The sequence below is a fragment of the Panthera leo genome, chromosome C2, assembly GCF_018350215.1.
Source record: "Panthera leo isolate Ple1 chromosome C2, P.leo_Ple1_pat1.1, whole genome shotgun sequence".
Taxonomy (NCBI): Eukaryota; Metazoa; Chordata; class Mammalia; order Carnivora; family Felidae; genus Panthera; species Panthera leo.
In genome coordinates, this window is record NC_056687.1 from 337,165 (window position 1) to 363,740 (window position 26,576).

At 49.6% G+C, this 26,576-nt stretch overlaps 1 protein-coding gene across 6 annotated transcripts in view; it reads right to left on the reverse strand.

Annotated features, from left to right (window-relative positions):
• PCNT (pericentrin) overlaps window positions 1-26,576 on the reverse strand; it is a 132,692-nt gene that overhangs the window by 22,211 nt on the left and 83,905 nt on the right. For all 6 annotated transcript variants that reach the window (XM_042955532.1, XM_042955531.1, XM_042955533.1 and 3 more), the window contains 11 exons: window positions 24,484-24,642; window positions 24,068-24,220; window positions 23,104-23,196; window positions 20,528-21,352; window positions 19,016-19,207; window positions 9,822-10,535; window positions 8,877-8,979; window positions 5,926-6,080; window positions 1,960-2,154; window positions 1,158-1,331; window positions 393-576 (listed from right to left, as the gene is read on the reverse strand). In XM_042955532.1, the coding sequence (XP_042811466.1) occupies window positions 393-576; window positions 1,158-1,331; window positions 1,960-2,154; window positions 5,926-6,080; window positions 8,877-8,979; window positions 9,822-10,535; window positions 19,016-19,207; window positions 20,528-21,352; window positions 23,104-23,196; window positions 24,068-24,220; window positions 24,484-24,642 (2,947 nt within the window). The remainder of the gene's footprint in view (window positions 1-392; window positions 577-1,157; window positions 1,332-1,959; window positions 2,155-5,925; window positions 6,081-8,876; window positions 8,980-9,821; window positions 10,536-19,015; window positions 19,208-20,527; window positions 21,353-23,103; window positions 23,197-24,067; window positions 24,221-24,483; window positions 24,643-26,576) is intronic.

Genomic DNA, 26,576 nt, shown 5'->3' on the forward strand with positions numbered 1-26,576 from the left:
CCTCTCCCATGGCCGGACGCCTGCCACGGTGGCACGCGACGGCCTAACCGGAGCAATCAGCAGGAGGAGGTGGCAGATGGAAAGGAGAAAACAAAATGCTTTTTATCCAGAGATGATGTGAATATCTGTAAGAAAGTCCCAAGGAACCTAAATTAACATAAACGCGTACAACAGGCTGCTTAGACCTGGTGCAAGCCCCAGGGACTCCCAGACACGGTCCTGCTGGTGCCCAGCGCTCACACCAATACAGACCCCCCGCTGCCTGGGCGGCGCCACAGAGTCGCTTCTCCAGGAGTTCTGTGAACTAAGAAATGCCGAGGCCGGTGGTCCCCATGCCCAGGGACCCGGACAGACCAGCCCCAGTGCTGGGCAGCGGGAGGGGCGGTGCTCACCCTGCCTGCGCAGCTGGTGCTCCTGCCGGCTCCCGCGGGCCTCCGCGCTGGTCAGCGCCGCACACAGCTGCTGCAGCTTCTCCTGGTTCTGCAGGTGAGTCATCCGCAGCTGGGCGCGCAGAGCCTGGATCTCGGACAGCAGGCTGCTCCGGTCTGACAAGCGAAGGTGCTCCAAGGACTTTTCCTGCAGGTATCCCCGGAGCCAGGGTGGCAAAGGAGGGAGAGCAGGGTCACAGACATGGCCACGTGGAGGAGCACCCCCTGGACGGGGGAGCAGGGAGCACGTCCCAAGGGCGGGGGAGGCTGGGCCAGGCCGGCATCTCCAGGCACAAACAGCCCACCGTCCACAAATTCTTGCTTCCAGCTTCATGGGCACAAGCTTGGGGACCGAGCAAGAACAAATTCACAGGACAAAGGTGGCCCCTGGGGACCTTCAGGCCTCACTTGCACCCTGGTCTGTGCCAGAGGCTGCTCTGACCTGCCACAGACCCTGCATCTGGACTCTAGTGCCCTCTCCTACAAGGGACCTTGGGGAAGCAGGGCCCCCAGGGCCCTCACAGTGCCGGGCTCCCACGCACAGCCTGGGCCAGACCACTTAGCACCACTCTGTTTTCAAGGAAAGGCAGGATATTTCCAGAATAGATTCTATTTGCACACAGACAGGACTTCCTCCTCAGTCACTACCACACTCCAAGGTCAGGGGAAACACAGGGACCAAAATTCACCGTCAGTGGCTCTGGGCACTAAATCGAGGCACGTGCTCACCTGCTCCTGGACCACCTTCTCTAGCCTCTGCAACAGGGAGCTGTGGTCCCCGGGGTCAGAGCCGCAGGGCCGGGGCTGCAACTCGGCCCTCAACATCTCCCGTTCTTTTCCAAACGCCTCCTGAACGATCTGTAGAAACTCTCCTCTCCAGTCGAGGCACATGTCAGGAAACTCCTAAAATATTGGAGCGAACAGTTCGGTGTTTCCACAAATGCACCCTGCGGGCTGAAGCAGACCACCCAACAGAAGACCACGACCAGACCAGGGCACGAAAAGCCAACCCCCCCATCGTGAACGAAGAAGGTGCTGAAGGAGACAGCAGGTAAGACTGAGAAAACGTTGGCAGGCAAACCTTCTTCCCCACCGCTGCTCTGCCAGGCCCTGGGGCGGGTGCCCGCTGACTGGCCGCTCCCGCCCCCACTGTAGGCCTGGGCCTGGCACTGCCCTCTTGCCCACCGCTCCCTCCGCCCCCTGTGGCCTTGGCCAGGGTTCAGCACCTGGCTCTCGCTCTGTGCCACCCCGGGTCCTTGGTTGCAAAGTGGGCACTGAGACCCTGTGGGCTCAGGCCCGGCCCCATGTCCTCCTCCCACTGAGCCCCGCCACACATCCTCCCATGGCCTCTCTTGCCCTTACAGGGCTGGAATGTGCTGGCAAACATGACTGAGAAGGTGACTAGCCAGCACGGCCCCTGTGTCCACTGACGACCCTGTTGTTCCCTTTATTCCACTCATTTGGCCAAGCAACTCACTCAAAGTGCTCCATGCCCACAGCCTATTTTCTTTCAGGCAGAATGCCACCATACCTTCTCTCCCTTTAGGAGTGTGGGGCTCGGATGCCTCCTCAGGGCCGGGATTGCCTCCAACAGGCCAGGGCCTTCCCTTGGGAATCGCTCGAGGGAGGCACTTGGCTCGCCCTTGCTCAGGGCGCTAGGCGGCCCACGGTACTCGGACAAGGCCAGTATGTGGTGGCTCTCATCACACACCATCTGCAGCAAAGCCTGCAACGGGACATGCATTTCAGAAAGAGGGAAAAGAAGCTTGAAGCTAATCATGCATTCAGCACCCTGCCCACCACTCACGAACGCTGACTAGAGCCACCCACAGAGCACCCCCATGGCTTGTATCAAAGAGCAGATTCTGCTGTTCTGTGAGATTTTCAAACTTTCCTCCCCCGTAACCTTCAGAGACTGCTAGAAAACCGGTTTGAAGGACAATTTCTGCTTAAGCTACTCCAAGGATGCCCCACCAGGGTCTGCACAGTGGATGCCACCCCTGCCATCCCTTCACTAATCCTGGGTGGGGCCTCCCCAGAGCTGCCCCCAGGTTGGGGGCAACACGGTGTCCAAAGTGACCATGACGGTCCTCACTCCACATGCAAAGATTCACTCCAGGGGCATGTTAGGCCTAAACTCTGGAGAATAGATGGGAATAGATGTCTCAAACAGGAAAGTATGAAAGTAGCAACGGGAAGCTATAACAGAGTACAACTATTTAACCAGAAATAGGTTTTGCTAGGACTTTAATGATGGGACCAAAAAAGTAAAATACTAACACAAAAGTACAAAACACCCAAACTCCACGTTACGCTTACCTTAAAGACAATTCTCTTTAATAACCCTAGAAACACTTTTACTTTAAAAAACCTTCCGTTTGTTAGACGCCAGGTCTAGCGACCCAGATGGCGGCCCCCGTGGGTGCGGCTGGAGGTCTACGACCTCCTGCATCCACCCATCCACCCTCATCCTCTGCTTGCAGAGACAGGGAGGGCTGACGTGGCTGCAGATGACTGTCACTTGCCACCTTTTCAACGCTCTCCTGATAAACGCAGAAAGAGCACCAGTGGCGAGGGAGGTACTCTGCCCGCACCTTTCCGAGAGCAAAGCTTCCCGTGTGGCCACCGCATCCCTTCAGTGATGTCACAGGACCCCCCGGGTCCGATGCTGGCTGGGGCCTGGGGTCTGCAATCGGTTTGGACCTTGGGTACCACAGATATAACCACTGGGTCCGAGGAGGTTCCAGAACCCTGTCCTCAGGACTGGCATTCTGTTCAGGGACCTGCATCGCTGTGACCAGCCCACCCTTCTCGTGACCTCCCACGTCGGCCTGTCACTCGGGTGTCCCTGTCTGCTCCAGCTGATGCTCAGTGCGCCATAGGCCAATCACTCGCCCCCATTCATAGCTGCTTCCAGCAGGGCTCCTGAGGAGCCCAAACTCAGGGACCCCCCCCCACCAGTATCCCCAGCTTCAGGGCCCCCAGAGCCGTGACCACACCGCGGTCCTGAGACTCAGCCCCTGCGGGCACCACTCTGCCTCATGGGGCCAGCTCTCAGACGACTTGACTCTTGGCGCAGTCGTCCCTCACGGTGAGCAGTGTGGCTTCACGCTCCAGAAACACAGGTGGCAACTTAAACCAGAGTGACCTGAGAAACCTCCCAGAAAATACCCAGACATCAGGAATACTGAAGTCGCCGGTTCCGACTGAAGCGAACAGAGAACTGCAGGCTAACTTCCCAGCATCCACGCAGCCCCCTGCAGGCAACCTCGGTTGCTTCGCAAAAGGGCTCCAGGGCAAGTACTGGGCTTCTTTCTGGTTTTCCTTTCTCAATCACCTAGTGTTAAACCTCAAAGCCTAAGTACGTAGAATTGTCATCAGAACCACGTTTATTCCTTAAAAATTACAAACTCCTCTAACATGAGACTGCCTGGATTGGAAACACTAACAGAACATATCTTTAACATTCTATGTCATGTAGAAAATTAAGGAATGCAAAAAAGGAAATTAAAAAAAAACAGCCAAAAAACATACTCCCATATCAAAAAAATTTTTGAGAGAGAGAGAGAGTATGAGCAGGGGAGGTGGAGAGAGACAGAGAGAAAGACAGAGAGAGAGAGAGAGAGAGAGAGAGAGAGAGAAATCCCAAGCAGGCTCAACACTCAGCATGGAGCCCGCCCAACACGGGGCTGGGATCATGACCTGAGCCAAAATCACGAATCGGACACTTAACTGATTGAGCCACCCAGATGCCTCTCCAATTTCAATTCTTAAAGGGGCAAGATGCACACAATTTTGGAGATTTTACTTAACATCAAAATCATTTTCTTTTGATGGCATTGTAATAGCAATGTAACAGGAATGTTTTCACCATGTGAATAAAACACAACAGTGACATTGTATTGGTTTGCTTATTCAGCCAAGTCTATATGCCAGTGGTTTTGACGAAAAATGATTCATTAAACTGGTGAGAGAAAAGAAAACTTATTAAAAGTTCTGGGTGATGGAGGCGTTAACCAATCTTACTGTGGAATCACTGTGTAAACAACCAACACACTGTATACCTGAAGCTTACACAGTGTGTATTAAACCAACACACTGTATACCTGAAGCTTACACAGTGTCACATATCAATTAAAACTAGAAAAAGTGTTTTTAAATTCTGCTCCCAGTTCAGCTGCAGCAAGCTGAGTGTGGCTTCTCTCCTCCCTCCTCTGGTGAGAACCAGGCTCTGACCCCAGGGCACAAGGGGCTTTAGCTCTGTGGAGTTTGGCTGTGAGAGGTCACCAAGGGCCCAGCTCCGTGACCTGGGGACCAGCAGCAGTGGGCGAGCGGGGCTGCGGCAGGTGGTTCACACAATGACTCCCTGTCAGCAGTGGGTCAGTATGAGCCCAGCTCGTCAACGGGGCTGAGGACGGCTGGTCTTGGTGGCCGTGTGACCAGGTCTGCCAATGAAAGACGGGGGGTGAGGGCAGGGGACGGGAGGGATATTCCTGGAAAACAGCCTCAAAGGAAGCACTGGGCCCATGCTTTGCCTGACCCTAGAAGTGCCACAGGCTTCCTGTTGGTGGCACAGGGAAGGAATGAGAGAGTGCGGGGACGCTGGTGGCCTCTCTAAGTATACACTTGGAGCCAGCGCACCAGGAGCCAACTCCCAGTATGGTCCAGTGATAAATGTTGTGTGCCGTTCAAGCCAGCTGAGTCAGAGCTCAGGCTGCCCATCAAAACTGCCCGCACTGCTACACGAGTGCAGATAACCTTTCTTCTCAAGTGTCAACTTCAGGGACACACAGAAAAGAGCGGAGAGCAGAAGGCAGAATGGTCTAGGCCCTGAGGACACAGAGACAACCCCTCCCGAGCAGCAGCTCCCACAGCAGAGAGTGGGCTGGGCTCTCCAATGTGGCCCCGCAGCCCTGTGTCAGCAGAGTGGGTCATGCGGTCCCTGCTCTGCTGCTCGGTCCCAGGCAGGCACCTGGTGGAGGGCGGCCCAGTCACGAGCACAGGCCCCAGTTGTTTTAGGAAAGGCTAAAGGTCAATCTCCAAAACCAAACAAAACTTACAACCACTTCTCCCCAGAGGGTCATGCACTGTGATACCTGAACTCATTTCAGGAAGATTAACCTTACTTTTTGCCTTTTGTGATTCACCACAACAGCCACCCCTGAAAGTCCCCTGTGCGCTGTGCCGCAGCAGGTGCAGGAAGAGCTGGTCCTGCTCTCGGGACCCCAGCGCCCGAAGCTCCCACAGCCCTCCCCTACCGCCCCACCCCCCCACCCCCCCACCTGCCATGCTGGGCTCTCGCCTGGGATACCTGATCCCAAGCTCCCCACGCCAGCAGCCTCTCCCCCTATGGAAAAACGTTAGAGCACAGCGAGACCCCACGCAGCTGGCCCTGTGGTGTGACGCACACACCCTGACGTGGCACCCACAGGGCAATCACGGCGGCCGCACACGGAGGCCCATCGACACCGCGCACCCTGCTCCCGCCAGCCCTTACCTTCACTTGTTTCGGATGGACTTCCTTCTCCTTCATGGCTTCCAGCGGCTGTCGGAACCTTCCAGAGGCGGGAAGCAGCACCACAGGACTTGCTGTGGGGGCATCGAGTCTTCCCGAACCTTGGCTCAGCATGTCTCCAAACCCCGAGCCATCACCTAAAAACACAGCACAAAGTCAGGGTCTACACTCCAACTCTCTGGCAGTGTACTGGGGGACACCCTGCAAGTGCCAGAGATGTGGCCAGACCCCTGCTTCATGGTGCCACATGAGGCCCCGGCCCTGAAGACGACATCAACAAACCACCAAAGACGGCAAAAACATGTTTATAAACACCTAAGACTACACAACCACACAGATGAAAAAAAAGTTTTCACGTTTGCCCTGTTAACACCTGTGACTCCAACATAAAACCCTTCGTGGTACCTTGGTTCATGTTTACTCTTGTGCAGAAGTATGTCTCCTTATTCCCCGAAGACAGGACAGAGCCCGCAGGGCTCACACGGCAAGCACCTGCAGGGCCCGCCCAGCGCACCCGGAGGCGGCTGTGCAGACATGGAAGACGCCAGCCCGAGGCCCCCGTGCAGGCTGCGGGACGAGCAGCAAGCGTCTGGCCAGGAAAAAGTGAACACGCCTGATGGGGTGGGTGGAGACCAGCCCTGAGAGCAGCCACCCTAAACCGGAGAGCCCTCAACAGTCTAGCATCTGAGACACCAGGAGCTCCTGATGGGAGGGGCCTCAGAAAGGAATGGGACACCGCTCAACAGCATGCGGTAGGTCCCTGAGCCTGCAGCCCGCCGCCAGTCCACGGAGACCTGGAAAGCGGAGGGGGGCATCCTAAGAAAAGCAGGGTCAGTCCTCGCAACTGCTTCTCCGACTGGCGCCAAGCTCGGGTGGGCATGAGGGGCTCAGTGTCCCCAGCAAGGCCCCTCTGAGCACAGAGCTTCCAGTGAGTTGCTGACGACTGCCCTGCTACGAAGCCGAAGGCCTCAGACACGCCAAGGAACACTCAGACACACAAAACAACGCGAAGCAGAGACTCAAAGAGCTGGAGGAAATACAAAAAAGGCAGCAAACAGAAGAAAACTTCAGAAAACCCAGAAGATCTTCAGAGAAGTAAGAGAGAAAATATTATTCGTAAACAAGGAAAGGAAGTTTCAAGAGAAAGGAAAAGAGGATGAGAAAGAACAACTCTTGGAAATTAAGACACAGCAGAAATGGGAGCATTTGATGTGAAGATTAAGGGATAAATTCTCACAAAGCTCTTTAACAAGTAAGAACGTAAGTACAAAGAAGTGGAAACAGAAAAAATGAGAAAATAAGAAAATGAGTCCAGTGATTAACAGGAAGTATGGCAAGATGAGAGCCACAAGGAAGTGACCCACATCCCAGGAAGAAGGAAGACGCACTCAGGGCAGAAGGACTTGTTCCCGGTAAGCCGGCAGCGCTGCGCCCAGGTGCTTGGCGGCAAGGGACCACCGTGGTGCTGGGTGACATCAGGGTCTGGATGGCAGGCAGGCAGGCAGGCACTCAGGAGTCTGAAGGAACATGACTTGTCACCCATGAGTCTGCACCAAGCCCAAACTATCAACAAACATCAAGAAGGTGCAGACATTCTCAGAAAACCCATCTCACACATGCTTTTTCTGCAAATGCTTCTAGAGAACACACTTTGTCAAAACTAGGACCACCAAGGAGGGACGTGGGGTCTGACCAGGCAAGCAGAGACAGCACATGAAGGTCAGGTGAAGGTCATGTGGGCAGTGCATGCCCATGCCTACAGACAGCATGGGCAGGACCCGTGATGGAGAACAGGAAGAAGCAAGGAGAAAGGAAACCAGCTGTCTGGGAGAGGACCCTTGGCCCCAGAAGGTCTGCGGGAATCTGACAGGGAATCTCAGAACACACATGCTCTGTGGTGAGGGGACGGAGCGGGACAACGGGGCCACCTTAGAAAAACAAGGAAGGAAAGCAGAAGAAGTTGGCAGCCAGAAGTTTCAACATGTTCTGTAACCAGCAAATGTGACTTAGAAATCTGTGTCAGAACAAATTTCTGGAAGCTGAACGTGGGCATCCCCAGGGAACAGTGGTTCGGAGTGGGGAGGCTGGAAGGCACTGTGCAGAACCACTCCGGGCACTTACTCCATGGAATAACTCAAAACTGAAATTAAAACGTTGCTGGCCCTATTCTGCACAGGCTGCAGCGTCCATGAACTGTACTTCACTACGGTCTAGTTTTAAAAGGCACTAAATTAAGCTAATGATGACTTTTTTTAAAAATGCTGAAACATCTCCTGAAGCGATGGACTTATAAAAAGCCAACAATTATAGAAAAAATTACAAGGTTAGAAGGTCATGACTGGCAACTATCCTAACGATGACGCAGGCAACAATCATTACTGGAGGCTAACACTGGTGTGTCCGAGTCTGAGAAACAAGAGACCACAGACACGGTCTCCGAGTACATCCCCGCTCCCTGACACCGAGCAATCTAAAAGGAAAACTCAGAATAAAATCTGGCAGACACCGCTGCCAAGGGGTCCACGCTGGCGCCGCGCACCGTCTGCCCTGATGCCCCAGGAAGAGCACGGCGTCACCGTGCGCGCTCTCAAGGACCCCCATGCCGACGACCCCGCTACAAACATCCAGAGGCAGATGCAGGAACCGCCGGAAACGTGAGGGTCTCCTCTCGGGGCCCACACGGCACAGCCTCCCTCCCGTGCAGGGCGCCAGTGAGGATGTCTGGGTGTTGAGTGCAGGGACCGCACTCCACGAAGTGCACAACCAAGCTTTCCAGAGTAGCGCAACATCAGGCCTTCAGGTGCCACTGAGCACAGAGGACAGAGACGCAGACGGGCACAGCCAGTGTGCATGGCAAGCGTGGCGAACGCCAAGCTGGGGGCCTCCATGCTGTTCTGTCCCCTAAAACCTTAGAGTTAAAAAGACTGACTCACCATTATCACTTCTGCTGTTTTTTCCTTCGAACCCAACAGGAGAGGATCTGGGCTTTTCTTGAGCATCAAGAGATGTTACAATAAAATCTTCAACATCTTTCTCCTGTTCAAATAGGCAGGTTTTAAACGGTCGTCAAATAGTAACTTAATACATCACAGAACTAAACTGGTCAGAGGGAAACTTTCTAAGGTCTGAATTTATCATTTACCCATATAGAACCCAACACATGTTTCACACTTGTGGACCTTATGAAATCACGGGCTTTAAAGAATTTAAACAAACCCAGCCACAGTTCTCTAGGATTATTTTAAAGAAGTCAACAGCAAATATTTCAGATTAAAGGTAATTTTTATGGTAGTGTGTATGGTAATACACGTGTATCTCAAATAACAAAGTCCTCTGTTAGTTGGTTTTTACTGTATCTAATCCAGGATATACAAAATCTCAAAATTATTACGTAAGAAGATACGATTTATCTCAAAAATAACTGTTTTTGAAATAAATTAGTATTATATGTAAAATCTATTAAATATGAACTACAACTCAAAATAAATCCAGGAAACAGATTCCAGCCAAAGAACCTGAACAAAAACTACACAGGAAGACGGGTTTACGACTGTACTTCTCGAGTCCACACTGGTGAGTGTGCGCAGGTCTGGTGGGAGTGTCTGAGTAGGACTGATGCATGGCACGTGTTTGTAAGAACAACCGAAGTCCTAATTATTCGCATTACAATGGACTGTGGTTGGCGCTGCGGAAAGCTGACCAGGGGATTGTCAGGTGCGAACCTACACCTGGCCCACAGGCCCTGTCAGGAGATGAACCAACAATGGCCGCAGCTATGATACTGTGGGCCCTGCAAATACATTCCCATGGGAACACGCTGGGGCCCTGGGCATCCCACAGACGCTGAACCGGGGCACCACCCAGGGATGAACACTTACCACGGCCGTCCGCTGCACATGGTGGTCAGTGGAGGGAGCCCTGTCTACAACCAATGGAGACTCTGCCCACCTGGAGGCCTTTCCTGCCGCTGACCCGCCCAGGTACCAAAGCACGTCCAACTCGTCAGCCTGAAGTGAGGCACTTGTCCTGTCCTGCGCAGAGGCATCCAAGCTCAGGGCATCTGAGCAGGGCGTCAAGGGCAGGCTGGGTGCAGGCTCAAGGGTCGAGTCCTTCCTGACAACCTCAGGTGAGCTCCAGGAAGACAGGTCCATTGCCCTGAGTGCGTTCTTCGCGGGACCGGGCTCCTGGGTATGGGTTAGGTCATGGGAGCCACTGTGCAGGCTCACTTGTAAACAAAGTGATCCATCCTGCAAATCAACCCTATCTTCCATGGGAACATTTGGCATTTCATTTCTTACCAATGAATCCTGATTTCCACTAAGGTCAATTAGATCACACGTGGTTTTATCAACATGAAATGCATCAACAAGAGGCAATTTGTCAGTTTCTTCATCATTACTGGAACTGTCACTCAAATTATTTTCTAAAGCATGTGAAGATGCCAATGGCTGCTGAAATTTGAAATCCTCTGTCTCACTGTTCTGGAAGTTCACAGAATGCACCAGACGGTTCAACTTTTCTTGAAGTTCTTTCACCTGACTTATGAGACCAACTTTCTGCAGCTGACAATCTTCCAGTAGTTTTTCTTTATTCTGCATGTAGAAAAGAACATGTATAAAGTAAAATAATTGAATTACAGAGTCAAGTATTTATCAGCCAATTTCGAAGCTGTCTGAGCAATTAAGAATGAGCCTCCATGATGAAGCCCTCGGGTCCTTCCAACTCTTGAGATTTCAAGCTTTTTTAATTCCATGAAAAACAGAACCAAAGCTGAGAACTCTGCCTGCAAAGTGAATGCTGCAGAGGACTCTGGGAAGGTGGCCGAGCAGGAAGCCCCAGGAACCTGTCTCCCACCTGGGCACCAACGGCACCGGCAGCACCTTGTCTGCTCTAACTCTGGAGTCTGTCCGAGGCTTGCAACTTCCAGGGGGAGGCTTAGAGGGGAAACTGCAGCTCTCAGCATGGCAGCAGCCACCCGTCTCCCAGCCCCAGCCCCTCGGCAGGCTGGTGTGCACCTACTCATGGAGCAGCTTACACACAACGTGTGGGAGCCACGGTGGGCATAGGACTATCCCACAAATGGGGGTGGGGTGTGGGGGGGGGGGGGGTCTGTGCTCCCACCGCTGCTTCTGATCTGGAAGGTACAAACAGGTGGGAGACCACTGTCATAGCCCCTCCCCCTCTGGCTCAAGTGACCTGCAGGAGATTTAAAGGGCTGGTGACCTTTTTTTCTACCACAGCATTTTTCTCTGTTTTCTTTCTGGGGAGAAATTAAAAACTAGAACATTCAAAGACAACTGCATACACAGAAGAAATTAGAGGAAATTACATGTGCCCAGGCAAAGGTGCAGGCTAAGAAAAGATCTGAGAAGACCTGAAGTTTACATCTTAAGCAGATCCTCAGCACAGAGATAGCATACAACAATTAAAAAACAAGAACAAATAAGCGGCGTCTGGGGGGGCTCAGTCATTCAAGCATCTGACTCTTGATTTCAGCTCAGGTTATGATTTTACTGTTTGTGAGTTCGAGTCCTGCATCAGGCTCTCTGCTGTCAGCAAGGAGCCTGCTTGGGGTTCTCTCTCTCTGCCCCTCCCCTCCTTGCACACTCTCAAAATAAATGGAAATGATGACAACTGAGGAAAAAAAGATTGAAAAAGGTGAATACAGACTGACACCCCTGGGACACCAGCAAGCATACCAACATATGCATTGTGGGAGTCCCAGAAGAGGAAACGGTGGCGGCTGAGAGACTATTTGAGGACATAATGACTGAAAACGTCCCAGAATTGATGAAAGACATGAATATAAACATCCAAGAAACTCAACAAACCCCAAATATGATGAACTCAAAGAGACACATACCAAAACATATTATAATCAACACTATACTAACAGAGCACTAACAGAGAATCTTGAAAGCAGAGAGAAATGACTTGTCACACACAAGTACCCTCGAAAACATCACCAACAGATTTCCCGTCATAAAGTTTGGAGACCAGAGGACACTGCATCAATATATTCAAGCGCTAAAAGAATATCTGTCAACTCAATATGAAGCAAAACTGTCATTTAAGAGTGGGGAAGAAATTAACATAGTCCCAGATAAATAAAAGCTAAAGAAGTTTGTGACCACTACACCTGCACTGCAAGAAATGCTCCAGGGAGTGCTACAGAGTGAAATAAAAGGTCACTAGACAGTAACTCAAAGTCATGTGGCAAAATAAAGATCTCAGTAAAGGTAAGTGCATGCATAATATAATAAAAGCTAGTCTACCATTTTGTACACCCGAAACTGATAGAACACTGTACGTTAATTATACTTGAATTTCTAAAAACGTTTGTTCTATTGTAATAGTGCTTTGCAACTCCACATTGTGCTTTCATCACGATTTAAAAAATACATGTTTTTTATGGGGCGCCTGAGTGGGTCAGTTGGTTAAGTGTCCAACTCTTGATTTCAGGTCATGATCTCACAGTTCAGTTCATGAGATTGAGCCCCATGTTGGGTTCAGCTCTGACGGCACAGATCCTGCTTGGAATTCTCTCTCTACCCCTCCCCAGCTCATGCACGTGCATGCTCTCGCTCCTGCTAAAAAATATGTAAACTTTAAATAAATACATAATAAGAGACATTTTTTAAAAAAATTGTCAGTTTAAAAGTTAGTGTTATTGTTAGCTTTAGTCTGTAATTCCACATTTTTTCTATATAACTTCAGAGATTAATGGATTTAAAAAAAAATCATTAGGAGGTGCCTGGGTGGCTCAGTCAGTTGAGCGTCCGACTCTTGATTTTGTCTCAGGTCATGATCCCAGGGTCGTGGGATTGAGCCCCGCATCAGGCAGAGCCTGCTTGAGATTTTCTTTCCCTTCCCTTCTCTTTCTCTCTCCCTCTCCTTCTAACCTTCTCCCCCAGCTCACACATGCTCTCTCTCTAAAATAAAAATTAAAAATTAAAACTTAGGGGTACAAAAATTAAAAAATAAAATAAAAATAAAAATTGGCGCCTGGGCGCCTCAGTCTGTTGAGAGTCTGACTTCGGCTCAGGTCATGATCTCATGGTTCCTGGATTCAAGCCCCACATCAGGCTCTATGCTAACAGCTCAGAGCCTGGAGTCTGCTTCGGATTCTGTGTCTCCCTCTCTCTCTGCCCCTCCCCCACTTGTGCTCTGTCTCTCAAAAATAAATAAATGATGGGGCACCTGGGTGGCTCAGTTGATTGAGCGGCCGACTTCGGCTCAGGTCATGATCTCGCGGTCCGTGAGTTCGAGCCCCGCATTGGGCTTTGTGCTGACAGCTCAGAGCCTGGAGCCTGTTTCAGATTCTGTGTCTCCCTCTCTCTGACCCTCCCCCGTTCATGCTCTGTCTCTCTCTGTCTCAAAAATAAACGTTAAAAAAAAAAATTAAAAAAAAAAAAAGTTAAAAAATAAATAAAAATTAAAAAACCCCAATCATTAGTTTGTTTTGAGGCACACAGGTATAAAAATGTACTTGTGACACCAAAAACCAAAAGGAGTAGGGACAGAGCTATAAAGGAACAGAGCTTTAAAATTTTTTTTTTAACATTTACTTATTTTTGAGACAGAGAGAGAGAGAGAGAGAGAGAGCATGAACGGGGGAGGGTCAGAGAGAGAGGGAGACACAGAATCTGAAGCAGGCTCCAGGCTCTGAGCTGTCAGCACAGAGCCCAATGTGGGGCTCGAACTCACGGACTGCGAGATCATGACCTGAGCCAAAGTCGGGACGCTTAACCAACTGAGCCACCCAGGTGCCCCAGGAACAAGAGCTTTTATATGTGATTAAAGTTAAGCTGGTATAAATTCAAGCCAGAGTGTTATAATGCTGGATGCTAAATGTAATCGCTAACATAACCACAAAGAAAACAGCTATAGAATATACACAAAGAGAAATGAGAAAGGAATTTGAACATTTCACTATAAAATATCAACTGAACACAAGAGAATACGATAATGCAGGAGATCAGGGACAAAAAAAAAAAAAGCTGTAAGGCATATAGAAAACATACAGCAAAATGAAAAAAGCATGTGACTCCTTATCAGTAATTACTTCAAATGTAAATGAATCTCTCCAATCAAAAAGAACAGCAGAATGGATAAAAACACATGATCCAACCATATGCTGGCTATGAGAAGCTCACTTTACACCCAAAGACACAAATAGGTTGAAAGTAAAAGGACAGAAAAGGTTATTTTGTACAAACAGGAACCAAAAGAGAACAGGATGGTTATATTAACATCAGACAAAATAAACTTAAACCAAGAAAGGTTCTAAGAGACAAAGGAGAATAAAAAGTAAATAAAATCTCCCAACAAAACAAAGCCCTGCACCTGATGATTTTACTAGTGAATTCTATCAAACATTTAAGACAGAATATCAATCCTTCTCAAACTTTTCCAAAAAAATGAAGAACCCAAATGGGTTTCCTGGTAGATTCTATCACATATTTAAGGAGGATATTATATATAATATATTTAAGGAGGATATTATATTATATACTAATTCTCTACATTGTCCTTTGTATGACAGAAACAAAGAGAACTGCTCCTGACTCCCTGTACAAGGCCAACGTTATCTTGATACTAAAGACAGAAAAAGACACTACAAAAACAAAACTACATACCAATTTCCCTTATGAACATTGATGCAAAAATCCTAAAAGACTAGCAAATAGAATCCAACACCATATTAAAAACATTATACAGTGTAACCAAGTGGCACTTACTCCTGGAATGGAAGTATAGTTTAACATAAGAAAACCAATCTATGTAATACACTACGTTAACAAAATGAAGGAGAAAAATATCACATGATCGTTTCAACTGACGCAGAAAATGCATTTGACAAAATGCATTTGACAGAAGATGCATTTCACGATAAAGACATTCAACATACTAGAAACTACTTTAACATAATAAAAAACCATATGTGAAAAAGACACACCATACATCATACTCAATGGTATTGGACTGAAAGACTTTCCTCTACAATCAGGAATAAGGCAAGAATGCCCGCTTTCACCACTTCTCTTCAACACAGTACTGGATGTTCTAGCCAGAGTAATTAGGCAAGAAAAAGAAATAAAAGGTGTCCAAATTGGAAAGGAACGAGTAATACTGTATGTTCCAAGATAATATGATCATAAATAGAAAACAAAGATTCTACAAAAAAAAAGCCCTGTTAGAATTAATAAATCAATTCAGCACAGTCACAGGATATATAAAGTCAACATCCAAAAATCAGTTACATTTCTATACATGAACAATGAACAATCCGGATAGGAAATTAAGAAAACAATTTATAATAGCAACAAAAAAGAAGAAACTAATTAAGAATTCACTGAACTAAAGAGATGAAAGTTTTGTACAATGAAACTACAATATATTGCTGAAAGATATTAAGGAAGACAACTGAGAACACGTTTCATGTTTATGGATTGAAAGACCTAATACTGTTAAAATGTCAATACGAACCAACAATCTACACATTCAATACAATCTCTATCAAAATTCACTTTTTGCAGAAATAGAAAAACCCAACCTAAAATTCATGTGGGATCTTAAAGGACCCAAAGAGTCGAAATAATCTTGAAAAACAACAAAGCTGAAGGGCTTATAACTACTTAATTTCAAAACTCATAATCAAGCTACAGTACTCAAAACGGTGTGGTACTGGTATAAAAACAGACATATAGACCAATGGAATAGAGAGCCCAGATGTATATCCTTACATACATGGTCAGGTGATTTTTTACAAGGATGCCAAGACCATTCACTAGGGAAAAGACAGTCTTATCAAGCAAATGGTACTGGGAATACTGGGTGCCCACATACATGCAAAAGAATGAAGTTGGATTGTTAACTAACATCACATACAAAAATTAACCCAAGATAGATCAATGACTAAAACATAAAACCTGAAACTATAAAGCTTCCGAAGAAAACACAGGACAAAAGGTTCTCAACATTAGATTTGGCAATGATTTCTTGGAAATGACACAAAAGGCATGGGCAACAAGAGAAAAGACAAACTAAACTTCAGAAAATTTTAAAAATTTGTGCCTCAAAAGACACCATCCAGCGTAAACAGGCAGTGCACAGGATATGAGAAAATATTTGTGAATCCTACACCTGATAAGGGATTAATATCCAGAATACACAGAGAACTCCTAAAACTCAACAACAACAAAAAAACCAACCTGACTTTAAAATGAGCAAAGAGGGGCGCCTGGGTGGCTCAGTCGGTTAAGTGTCCCAACTGCGGCTCAGGTCATGATCTCACAGCTCACTGAGTTTGAGCCCTGCGTCAGGCTCTGTGCTCTCAGTGTGGAGCCTGCTTTAGATCTTTTGTCTCCCCCCCTCTCTCTCTGTTCCTCCCTTGCTCACACTCTCTCAAAAATACATAAGCTTAAAAAAAAGGGGGGGGGGGCTCCTCTAAAAAAAAAATAAAATGAGCAAAGAACTTGAATAGGTTTTACTTCAAAGAAGATACACAAATGGGCAACAAGCAAATGAAAAGATGTCCACTATCACTAATCATTAGAGGAAAGCAAATAAAAACTATAATGATACACTTGAAACTAACAGAACACTATATGTTAACTATACTGGAATTAAAATTAAAAATTAAAAAGAAAAACAACACGAGATACAACCTCACACCCATTAGGTGGGCTACTATAAAGACACACACACACAACACAACACAACACAACACAACACAACGTAACATAACAAACGTGGCAAGGACGTGGAGAACTTGCAACCCTCTTGCACTCTTGGTGGGAAGGTAAAATGATGCAGCCACCATGGAAAACAGTATGGAGATTCCTCAAAAAATTAAAAATGGAACTACCATATGATCCAGCAATTTCACTTCTGGATATATATCCAGAAGAACCAAGAGCAGGGTCTCAAAGAGAGATTTATACACAATGTTCACAGCAGCATTTTTCACAATGGCTAAAATGTGGAAGCAACCTAAGTGCCCACTGACTGTGAATGAATGAGCAACACGTGGCATATATATAAATGGACTATGATTCGGCCTTAAGACAGAAAGAAATTCTGACACATGCTACAATAGGGGTGAACTGCAAGGACACTAAGCTAACTGAAATAAACCAGTCACAATAAGACAAAGACTATACGACCCACCACGAAATATTTAGAATAAACAAAATCAGAGACAGAGTCAGTGGTTGCCAGGGGATGGGAAGTGAGGATAATGGGGACTTACTGTTTAATGGGTACAGAGTTTCAGTTTTACAAAATGACAACAGGTATGAAAGTGGATAGTTAGTTACACAACCTCACTAATGTGTATGCAGGATCACTGAACTGTACATTTAAAAATGGTTAAGATGTGGGGTGCCTGGCTGGTTGAGTCAGTGGAGTGTGTGACTGCTGAACTCAGGGTTGTGAGATCTAGCCCCATGCTGGGTGGAGAGATTACTTAAAAAAAAAAAAAAAAAAAAAGTCTTAAAAAAATGACTGTTATCTGTAACTCTTACATTATATGTATTTTACCACACACACACACACACACACACACACACACACACACACACACAGTCATAACCTATTTCTGGGGTAATTTACTGAGGACATAAGCATTTCTTTTTTGAGGAAAATAAGGTCTGGAAACTTCTACATGCAAACACTGAAAAATATAGAATTGTGGGGCACCTGACTGGCTCAGTCAGAAGAAAATGTGACTTTTTTTTTTTTTTAATGTTTATCTATTTTTGAAAGAGAGAGAGAGTGCACACACACGCAAGGGTGTAGGGGCAGAGACATAGAGGGAGGCACAAAATTTGAAGCAGGTTCCAGGCTCTGAGCTGATAGCACAGAGCCCGACGCAGGGACTGAACCCTCGAACCTCGAGATCATGACCTGAGCTGAAGCTGGATGCCTAACCGGTGGTGCTTAACCACCCAGTTGCCCCAGAAGAGAATGTGACTCTTGATGTCAAGATCATGAGTTCAAGTCCTACACTGGGTGTAGAGATTACTTGAATAAAAACCTAAAACAAAAAAAGAAAAATATAAAATAGTGATTTATGGAATGAATTTGGCATTTCCTTGTCCATGTGTAACTTCCAAGAATTTTGCAACCAGAGCATAATCATGGGGTTGACCTATCTCTTAAAAATTCAAACAAATGTTCTTATCAAAAGGGCATGGAGATATGTTTGCTACACAGAGTTAGAGAACAAGTCCTCTCCAAACAGAATTAAACTTCCTGTGGGGATTTGATGAACATATAAAACCAGATTTAGGCATCTTCGATCAAAACTGCAGGCACGGGTGTGTGGGCCTGGCCGGAAGTCCCTGGGCCTACACCTGCACGATTCAGAACCTGCAGACTTTACAACAGGGATGCGGTGTAGCTGGCACGCCACAGGAGAGTTCCCGGAAAAGCAGAGCTGGAACATCCTGCCGAACTGTGCAACGTCTACACTGGCAGGCTCAAGAGCCAGGGTCTAAGCACGCTCTGCCACTGCCCTTAGGAAAACCTTTAAACCAGCCACTTTTGATTTTCGGAACACCTCGACCCTGTAACACTTGATGGGCCAATGTGCAGCCCCCAGCCCAGGAAAGAGAAGTCAGCTCTCGTGTTGTTTCTGCCCTGGTGACGAGAGTGCTCAAACTGCTGCGTTCCAGATTACTATGCTCTTCTCTGCCAGGAGCATAAAGTCAAAATATGCAGGGAAAACCCCTGAGGTTCAAAAAAATAAATGTGAGCTTTCAAAGTAACACTGGTGATAAAGGCCTTGAGCCACAGAGCAGCTGTCCTCACACAGAAAACCCTAGGGACAGACCTTAGAGTCCAGTTAAATCCTACTGCTATCACTAAGGGAGAAGTAACTGCTCATTTTTCATAGGCTAGACCATGGGAAATGTGCATTTCTAGAGAATACCTAAAAAAAAAAAAAAAAACATGTAGGAAACTTCAAAACAGATGTGGACAGACCACTCCAAGAACACAATAGAGCTGCCATCCATGTAACATTGGTCTATGCCCGCTCAGCACCACGTGCTGTGTGCCCAGGTACCTTCATCCTTCCCGGCACTTTGCCACGGTCGTCCATGCTCAAGTGCATTTCACTCTTCACCAAGAGCAGCTCAGACTCCAGCTGCTTCTGGCAGGCCGCGAGCACAGACATCACGCGGTCTTGTCTGTGTGGACCTGGGTGGTCTGGCGTCACCGGGGCTTTGGCAGGCTGCAGATCACCGTTAACTGCACTCTGCAATAAGCAGAGAAAACAAGGGTGACGCTCGTGAAGGTGGAGCTAAAAGCACCAGGAAGAACGACGCACGCTGAGCACAGTCGTCGGGCTGCCTGGGACTTCCCGGAGCTCTGGAGCCTGCATGTTGGCCAGCAGGGCCCCGAGGGAAGGTCCACAGGTGGCATCAGCAAGTCCCCGTCTCCTAAATCACGAAGGACAGGAGACCAGAGGTGAGCACTGCACACACGGCCTGCTCCCTGCCACAGCAGGCCAGGACATGCTCGCCGTGACACGGGCACCAGCCAGGAAACCCCACAACACATGGGCCACCGGGAGCTGCTCCACGCAAGCTGCAGATGGCAGGAGGCAGCAGGCAGAGAGTCTGGAGTTCTCAGGACCAGACTGAAATGAACTTAAAAAGTTTTACACAGGAGAGGAGTGTTAAAAATTAGAGCAACTGAGGGGTGCCAGGGTGGCTCAGTCGGCTGAGCACCCGACTCGTGACATCACGGTTTGTGGGATTGAGCCCCGGGTCGGGGTCTGCACTGAGCATGGAGCCTGCTTGAGGACCTCTCTCTCTCTCTCTCTCTCTCTCCCTCTCTCTCTCTCTCTCTCTCTCTCTCCCTCCCTCTCTCTGTCTCTCTCCTGCTTGCACTCTCTCAAAATAAATAAACTTAACAACAACAACAACAAAGCAACTGAATAGAATCCACAGAGGAAAATCCAAGGAGCCTCTTAAAACAAAGCCATCTCTGCATCATTTAATGTTCCCTATCACAGGGCTTTGAAAACCTTCAATTACTCTCAAAGATACGAAGTTTAAAAGTATAAGAAATAGGGCAGCCCCAGGTTCCACTGTGTACACATGTTCTGACCTGAGGTTCTAGGGACTTTAAATGCACCCAGGAGCCACGAGCTTCAGATTCCTCTCTCTACAGCACCAGAAGCCACCCTGTGGGAACTCTATCCCCCGCTGCCTGGCACACGAAGGACAGTCATTGACTTAAAGAGAAAGGAGGAGGAACAGTAGGTCCTCCTGGACAGAACATCCAACCATCCCTGGTCTAGCCACAGTGCTCTGTGGTCTGGGTCAGGGCCTCTTGCAGGCGCCAAGTGCTCCCTGGCTCCCCCGTGTGTGCCCCGCTCCCCCCCACCCCAGCATGCCCCTGTACCCTCGTGTGTGCCCCCGCTCCCCCAACGCACCCCTGTACCACTGTGTGCCTGATCTCCCAAAGCTCCCTGGTACCACCGTGTGCCTGCTCCCCCGGCGCACCCCAGCCCCGGCTCCCTATGCACAGAGGCTGTCCCTTCTGCGGACCAGGAAGGAACAAGGCCCACCTGTGGGTCTCCGACACGGCTGTTAGGGGCTGTGCCCACGTCCTGCCCTGACGCTTTGTCATCAGAGGCCTCTTCGCCCCCGGGGCCTCGTCCCTGGGAGCTGCCCTCTGCACGAGGGTGCAGGTGGGCCCCTCGCGCCTGCTGCTTGTCCAGCTCCTTCTGGCACCTCAGGAACCGTTGGTTCAGCACCTGGAGCTGGCGGCTGAGGCGGACGCACTGCGCTCGGAGCCGCTGAAGCTCTGGGGGCTCATCCTCAGCGGTCAGGGGCTGCTGTTCCAGGGACCGGCGGAAGCGGGCGAAGGCGGACAGGATGGTCTCCGGCTCGGCGGAGTGGGCCAGTTTCTGCTGCTTCAGAGCATCGATTTCTAAATCCCTTTCTGCAATCTTCGCTTCCTTTGCTTCTAGGGCAGCTTCGAGGGCTCGGATCTGGGAGGCCATGCCCTGGACCTCAGCCTCCCTGAGGGCTGCGCTGTGCTCCAGCTCGGCCAGCTTCCGCGCGGCGGCCTCCTCAGCGGCCTGCAGGCGCCGCTGCAGGGCCTCCAGGGCCTGGCCGAGCCGGCGCTCCTGCTCCGAGAGCAGCCGGCCCGCGGGCCCCGTCGCCACCAGCGCCTCGGCGCTGGCCGCAGGGTCGCCGGGCAGCTCGCTGACCTGGGCCCCGAGAGGCGCAGGGCCGCCGAGGGAGAGCTCCCTCTGCAGCCTCTCGATGACTTCATGGAGCTGCTCCATCTCCTCTGCCTTGTCTTTCTGCAGTCGCTGCTGGTTCTCTCGCAGATTCTCGATGACGGACCTAAGCTCCTCGATCTCTGAGTTTCCGTCACAGGGAACCTGAGGAAGAAGCACGTTCAGAGGCGAATGAAACGTTCCACCTTCAGAATTTCCCTCCTTTAATCTGAGGTTCAGGAGCGACTTTGAGCTGTGGCACGAAATTAACAAATGACCTTTAATACCTGAAAACACCCGAAAGCTGCACTCCCACCGCATCAGGGTTACCAAAGTGCTTGGGAAGGGACACCCGCGGTGGCCACTTTGCCTCTTGTTTGGACACTTCCTCTCACTCTGTGCCATCACCGCGATGGGCAGAGAGAGCTTCCCTGGCTGCCTCTCCGTGGCACCTCCACGCTAACGTCACCACCCTTAACGTGTATTTTTTTAATATTCAAGTAACGTCGATCTGCTTGGTTTCACTGAAGGGAGATTTTAGGTTTTAGGCATGGTTCTAACACTAGAAGACAAACAAATGAAGAAAATCAGGCTTGAGGACTGGCAACACTGAAGAGCAGGACCGAGCCAGGTGCATGCATGGGGCCGTCACTGCCGCCACGACTGCTCCGAGCCTAGCGCTGTGCCCCCCTGGACCTTGGAGAATGCTTCCACTCATGCTGGTTAATGTCACCCTCAAGGTTTTAAGGTAAGAAATGTTATTATTGCTACTTTGAAGATAAGACAATTGAAACGTAGGTGTTAACTATCTTGCCAGGTGGAAAATCAGATTGAGATCTTTGTCAATACAGCTCCAAACTCCATTCTAGTGACTAAGCCATTCGTGCTCCAGTTTACCATCTCCAGCCAATTTCTTATAGTCCAATGTTCACTTCCTGAAAACTGAGGGTTTCACAACAATTCTTGGTTTCACTAGTGCCATTTAATTCCTTTAAACTCAAACGCAAATCTGGCCAATACTGAAAACAAAAGAAAACGAGTTAATTTTTGGTTTTGGTTTAGAGAATATGAGCTATCCATCACACACGCATCCACCATGCTGAAATCTGCACCGTGAACTGTACGGCTGGCAGAGGTAGGCCCTGGTGAGGTGCGACCCTCACCGCCGGCCTGCGTGCCCCCTGTGCTGGGCGCCATGCAGACTCTCGTCTCCCCTCAGACACCCGAAGGGAGTTTCAAGGGTGATTCTGACGGCACACGACGTGGGCTTATTCACTCTAAACACCCAGACATGAAAAGGCAGGTGCTACAGACCAGCCACAATCACAACACAAACGGAAAACCTGAAATATAAACCTAGGGAGCCTGTGTGGCTCAGTCGGTTAAGCACCCGACTCTTGACTTTGGCTCAGGTCATGATCTCGTGGGTTTGAGCCCCATGACGGGCTCCATGCTGACAGTGTGCTGCCTGCCTGGGATTCTCTCCCTCTCTCTCTGACCCTTCCTTGCTTGCTCACTCTCTCAAAATAAGTAGATAAATGTAAAAAAATATATATATTATATACACATACATAAATATAAACCCAGCACATGCAGGTGGCTTTAAAGAGTCAAGCACTAAATCGGAGATGAGCCCTCTGGGACGCAGCACGGCTGGAGCAGGCAGGCCACAGAGGGGCACCCGGAGCCCAAAGAGGGAAGACCGCGTGGGCCACGAACTGAGAACAAGGGTGGACACTTGGGCCAAGAGCACGCACACCTGGTCTCCTGCAACGTGTGGAGTACTCCCCATTCTGGGGGAAGTGGTCCCTTTCCAGGCGGGACACCGCAGAGCTGACAAGGCCTGGTGCCACCCACCCCCGGCACACTCGCCCCCGAGGGGTATGTTGGTTCTAGGGGTGCCGGGAAAGGCCTACCTCACTGAGCGCGCCCCTTCCCATCCCGGCCAGCTGAGCCTCGAGCTGCTCGCTCACACACATGATCTCCTTTTCTTTGTTCTGCAGAAATGCCTGTGGAAATAATCACAGCGACGCCAATAAAATGTGACTATGGGAAGCAGTCCCCTGACCTGGCAGACGTGCGGTACCCTAATAAACCCATGAGTGTAAATGCTAGCATTCAATCCAAAAGTGGTTTTCTGTATGTTTCCCACTGAAGGACGCCTGATGCCTGCGATTGGCCTCAAACCCTGTTGTCACCAGCATCATGTGACACTGCCTGTGAGGGTCACGCACCCAACAGCGACCGGGGGTGCCACAGGCAAGGGCTCTGTACGCAATACATCACAAGGCTGCTTCCTTTACACCCTGAGTCTCCTCAGAAGCATGATTACACTAAGGCATTAGAAGATTTGAAAACAGAATGTCTTCAAAGAAAGAAAGAAAGAAAGAAAGAAAGAAAGAAAGAAAGAAAATAAAAAAAAATAAAATAAAAGTATTTTTCTTCGTCCTGCTCATAGGAAGGGTTAACAACTAAAAATCACCTCTCCGAGAACGGGGTGTCTATAATGACCCAAATAGGTAAATGGTGAACATTTATTTTCTCTTGACAGCTTCTACTGTCAGACAAGTGTGCCCCTGCTGCCGCTGAGCTCCAACAAGCATCCTCTACAAGACTGGCTCTCAAGACGCACACCAGACCCAGAGGCTGGTGCAGGAGGCACGGGGTCCAGGTGGCCCTGGGCTCTGCCCCCTGCACACCTTCTAGAGCCACCCCGGCTCAGACCTAGGAGCAGAAGGCAGGCATCTCCTGAAACCCCTGCAGCAGAGGACTACCCTCGGAGCCCACAGTGTCTGGCACCCGGGGCTGGTGGTCCCTGGGCAGGTGGTGGCACGGGCACAGACGTGGAGCCTGGTGTCTGGGCAGGCCTGCCCGGCTCACCTTCAAGCGAGCATTCTCCTCTTGCAGTTCTCGCAGGCTGACGGAGGCACGGCTGCTCTGTGTGTCCAGCTTCACGTTCAGGTGCGGCCCTTCATCGCGCTTGCTGACTAAGTCGTCCTTAATCTTTCCTAACTGTTCTTTCAAGTCTAAAACCTTTCATTAAAATAAGAGAGAATATTAAAAAGTACCTAACATTCTAGTTCACTTAATAATTATGAAAGCTACAAATTAAAAGATTTAAGTACACGGCAAAAAAGAGCTACTGATATTTTATAGCCCACACCAAGCTGTTATATACAGTAGACACAGACCCCTTCCTGCATCATTTGGGTGTCCTGCCCCTCCACACAGAAGGGCAGTGAAGGCCACCAGCAGCCCTGAGCAGAGGGGAGTCCCCCACGGCCCCCCACACTTGCCTCACTCTCCCGCTGCCGGAGCGCTGTCTGTACTGCCTCTAATTGGACTTCTGGGCTCTCAGGACAAGTGCCTGCAGGAGGTGTGGGGCAACTGCCCTCATCGAGTTTAGACTGCAGCGTGGACACCACTCCACACTGCTCCTGTAATGCCTCTTTATCCTGTTTAAGAATAAAAGAAGATTTACTTTAGGCAAGTACTTCAGGAACTGGGGGCCTCAAACTGTGATCTGAGTGCATGGTGTCCTCAGCTCTTCCTGGAGCTCACGTGCACACAACTGCACATACCTGTGCGCCCCTGCACGCACCCGACACACAATCTATAGACCGGCTGTGCTCCAGAGCACAGATCTGCTTGGTGAAGGATGTGACCCCAAACAGAGAGCCAATGTGTGTGCCAGCGAGGTCACTGCAATAAATTCATCCTTAGTAATTATTCAGGAAGACCCAAAAATGGTCTCTAGACTGTTGGCTATTCAGAAGAAAACTGCAAAGAACTTGCCAACAAACAGGGCGATGGCTCATCAGGGCACCGCACATCTGTAAGATGAACACTAATGTCTCATTAAAAATTTTCAAAGGGCATTTAATATGGACAAAAGAGTCACAATAAGTTAAGTGGACAAAAAGTTACATCTTTGTGGAAGGGAAAAGGGGCATTTTTTATACCTATAGTATCTAATATGCTCAGTAAATGTTTGCTGAGGGAAGAGAGGAGGGATGAGGAAAGATGGAGGAGGGATGAGGAAAGATGGAGGAGGGAGAAAAGATAGAGGGGCAAGGGAGGGAAGCAGGAAGAGGGAGGGAGCAGGGACAGAGAGAAGAGAGATGGCAGGAGTGAAGGAAGAATGGAGAGGAGGGACGGATAGAGCAGGGATGGAGGGGAGAGGGAGCAGGGAGTATGGAGGAGAAAAGAGGGGAGGAAGGAGAGATGGACTGGGCAGGAGTAAAGGGTGGAGGGAGGAGGGAGGAGGGAGGAGGAAGGAGGGATGGGTGGACAGGAAGGAAGGGAGGAGGGAAGAGTGAGAGGGGGAAGAAGTACAGAGGGAAGAGATGAGAGGGAGGAAGAAGTACAGGGGGAAGAGGGAGGACGGAGGGAGGAGAGATAGGTGGAGCAGAGGGAGGAGGGAAGAGGTCAGAGGGAGGAGGGAGGGAAGAGAGACAGGTGCAGCAGGAGCAGAGGGGGGAGGGTGCAGGGACTGATGCAGCCGCCGTGAGCCGAGCTGTCCCCGGGCAGCACAGAAGAGGCCAGAGTAGGGGCAGGGCTCCCCTCTTGTGCTGGGCGCCCCTCCCGAGACAGTAACCGCCCAGGTCCTCGTCCTCGGGAAGACCCCTGACCTCAGTTAACTGTTGGCGTCTGCATTTTCGACAACCAAACACACCTGACAAAAACTCTCCTCTCCTTGAAGCTGGACTTGTCACAGGATCAAACTAACGACTGTAAAGTAAGGTTTCTCACCAATCCCCACTTTTCCAGTAAGCGTCTAACCTCTGGTGACATGAAATACATGAAAGTCACAAGCTCAACTCCTGCGACTAACAGCTGGAGAGGAGGGCCGGGTGGCTGGGTCGGACGCCTGGCAATCAGAGGGCGTCCGCCTCGACCTCAACTTCAGACACAAAGGACGATGTCTGTGCCACAGACGCACGCTCCCGATGGCAGTGCACCCAGAGAGGGCACGGACTCTCCTGACCCTCTCCCCGCGCCTTGCCCTCTGTGTCTCCTCATCTGGCTGTTCCTGAGTTGCACCCTTCCTCAACACACTGGTGATCTAGTGAGTGAACGGTTTCCCGGAGAGCGCTGAGCCACTCTAGCAAATTAACCGAACCCAAGGAGGGGCTCGCAGGAACCTCCATCTGTACAACAGGACTTGCCAACGGCCCCTGAGGGGGCAGTCTCGTGGGACTGAGCCCCTCTCCTGTGGGGGCTGACGCCACCTCCAGGTGGACGGTGTCTGAGTTACACGACCTCCCACCAGGGTCTGCCGAGAACTGGATGTTGGCTGTGCGGGCCACCCACCCCCCCGGCCCCAAACAACTGTCAAGAGACCGGAAGCAGTGAAGTGTAGGCAGCAGAGGGTTGGCTGGCAGCCAGT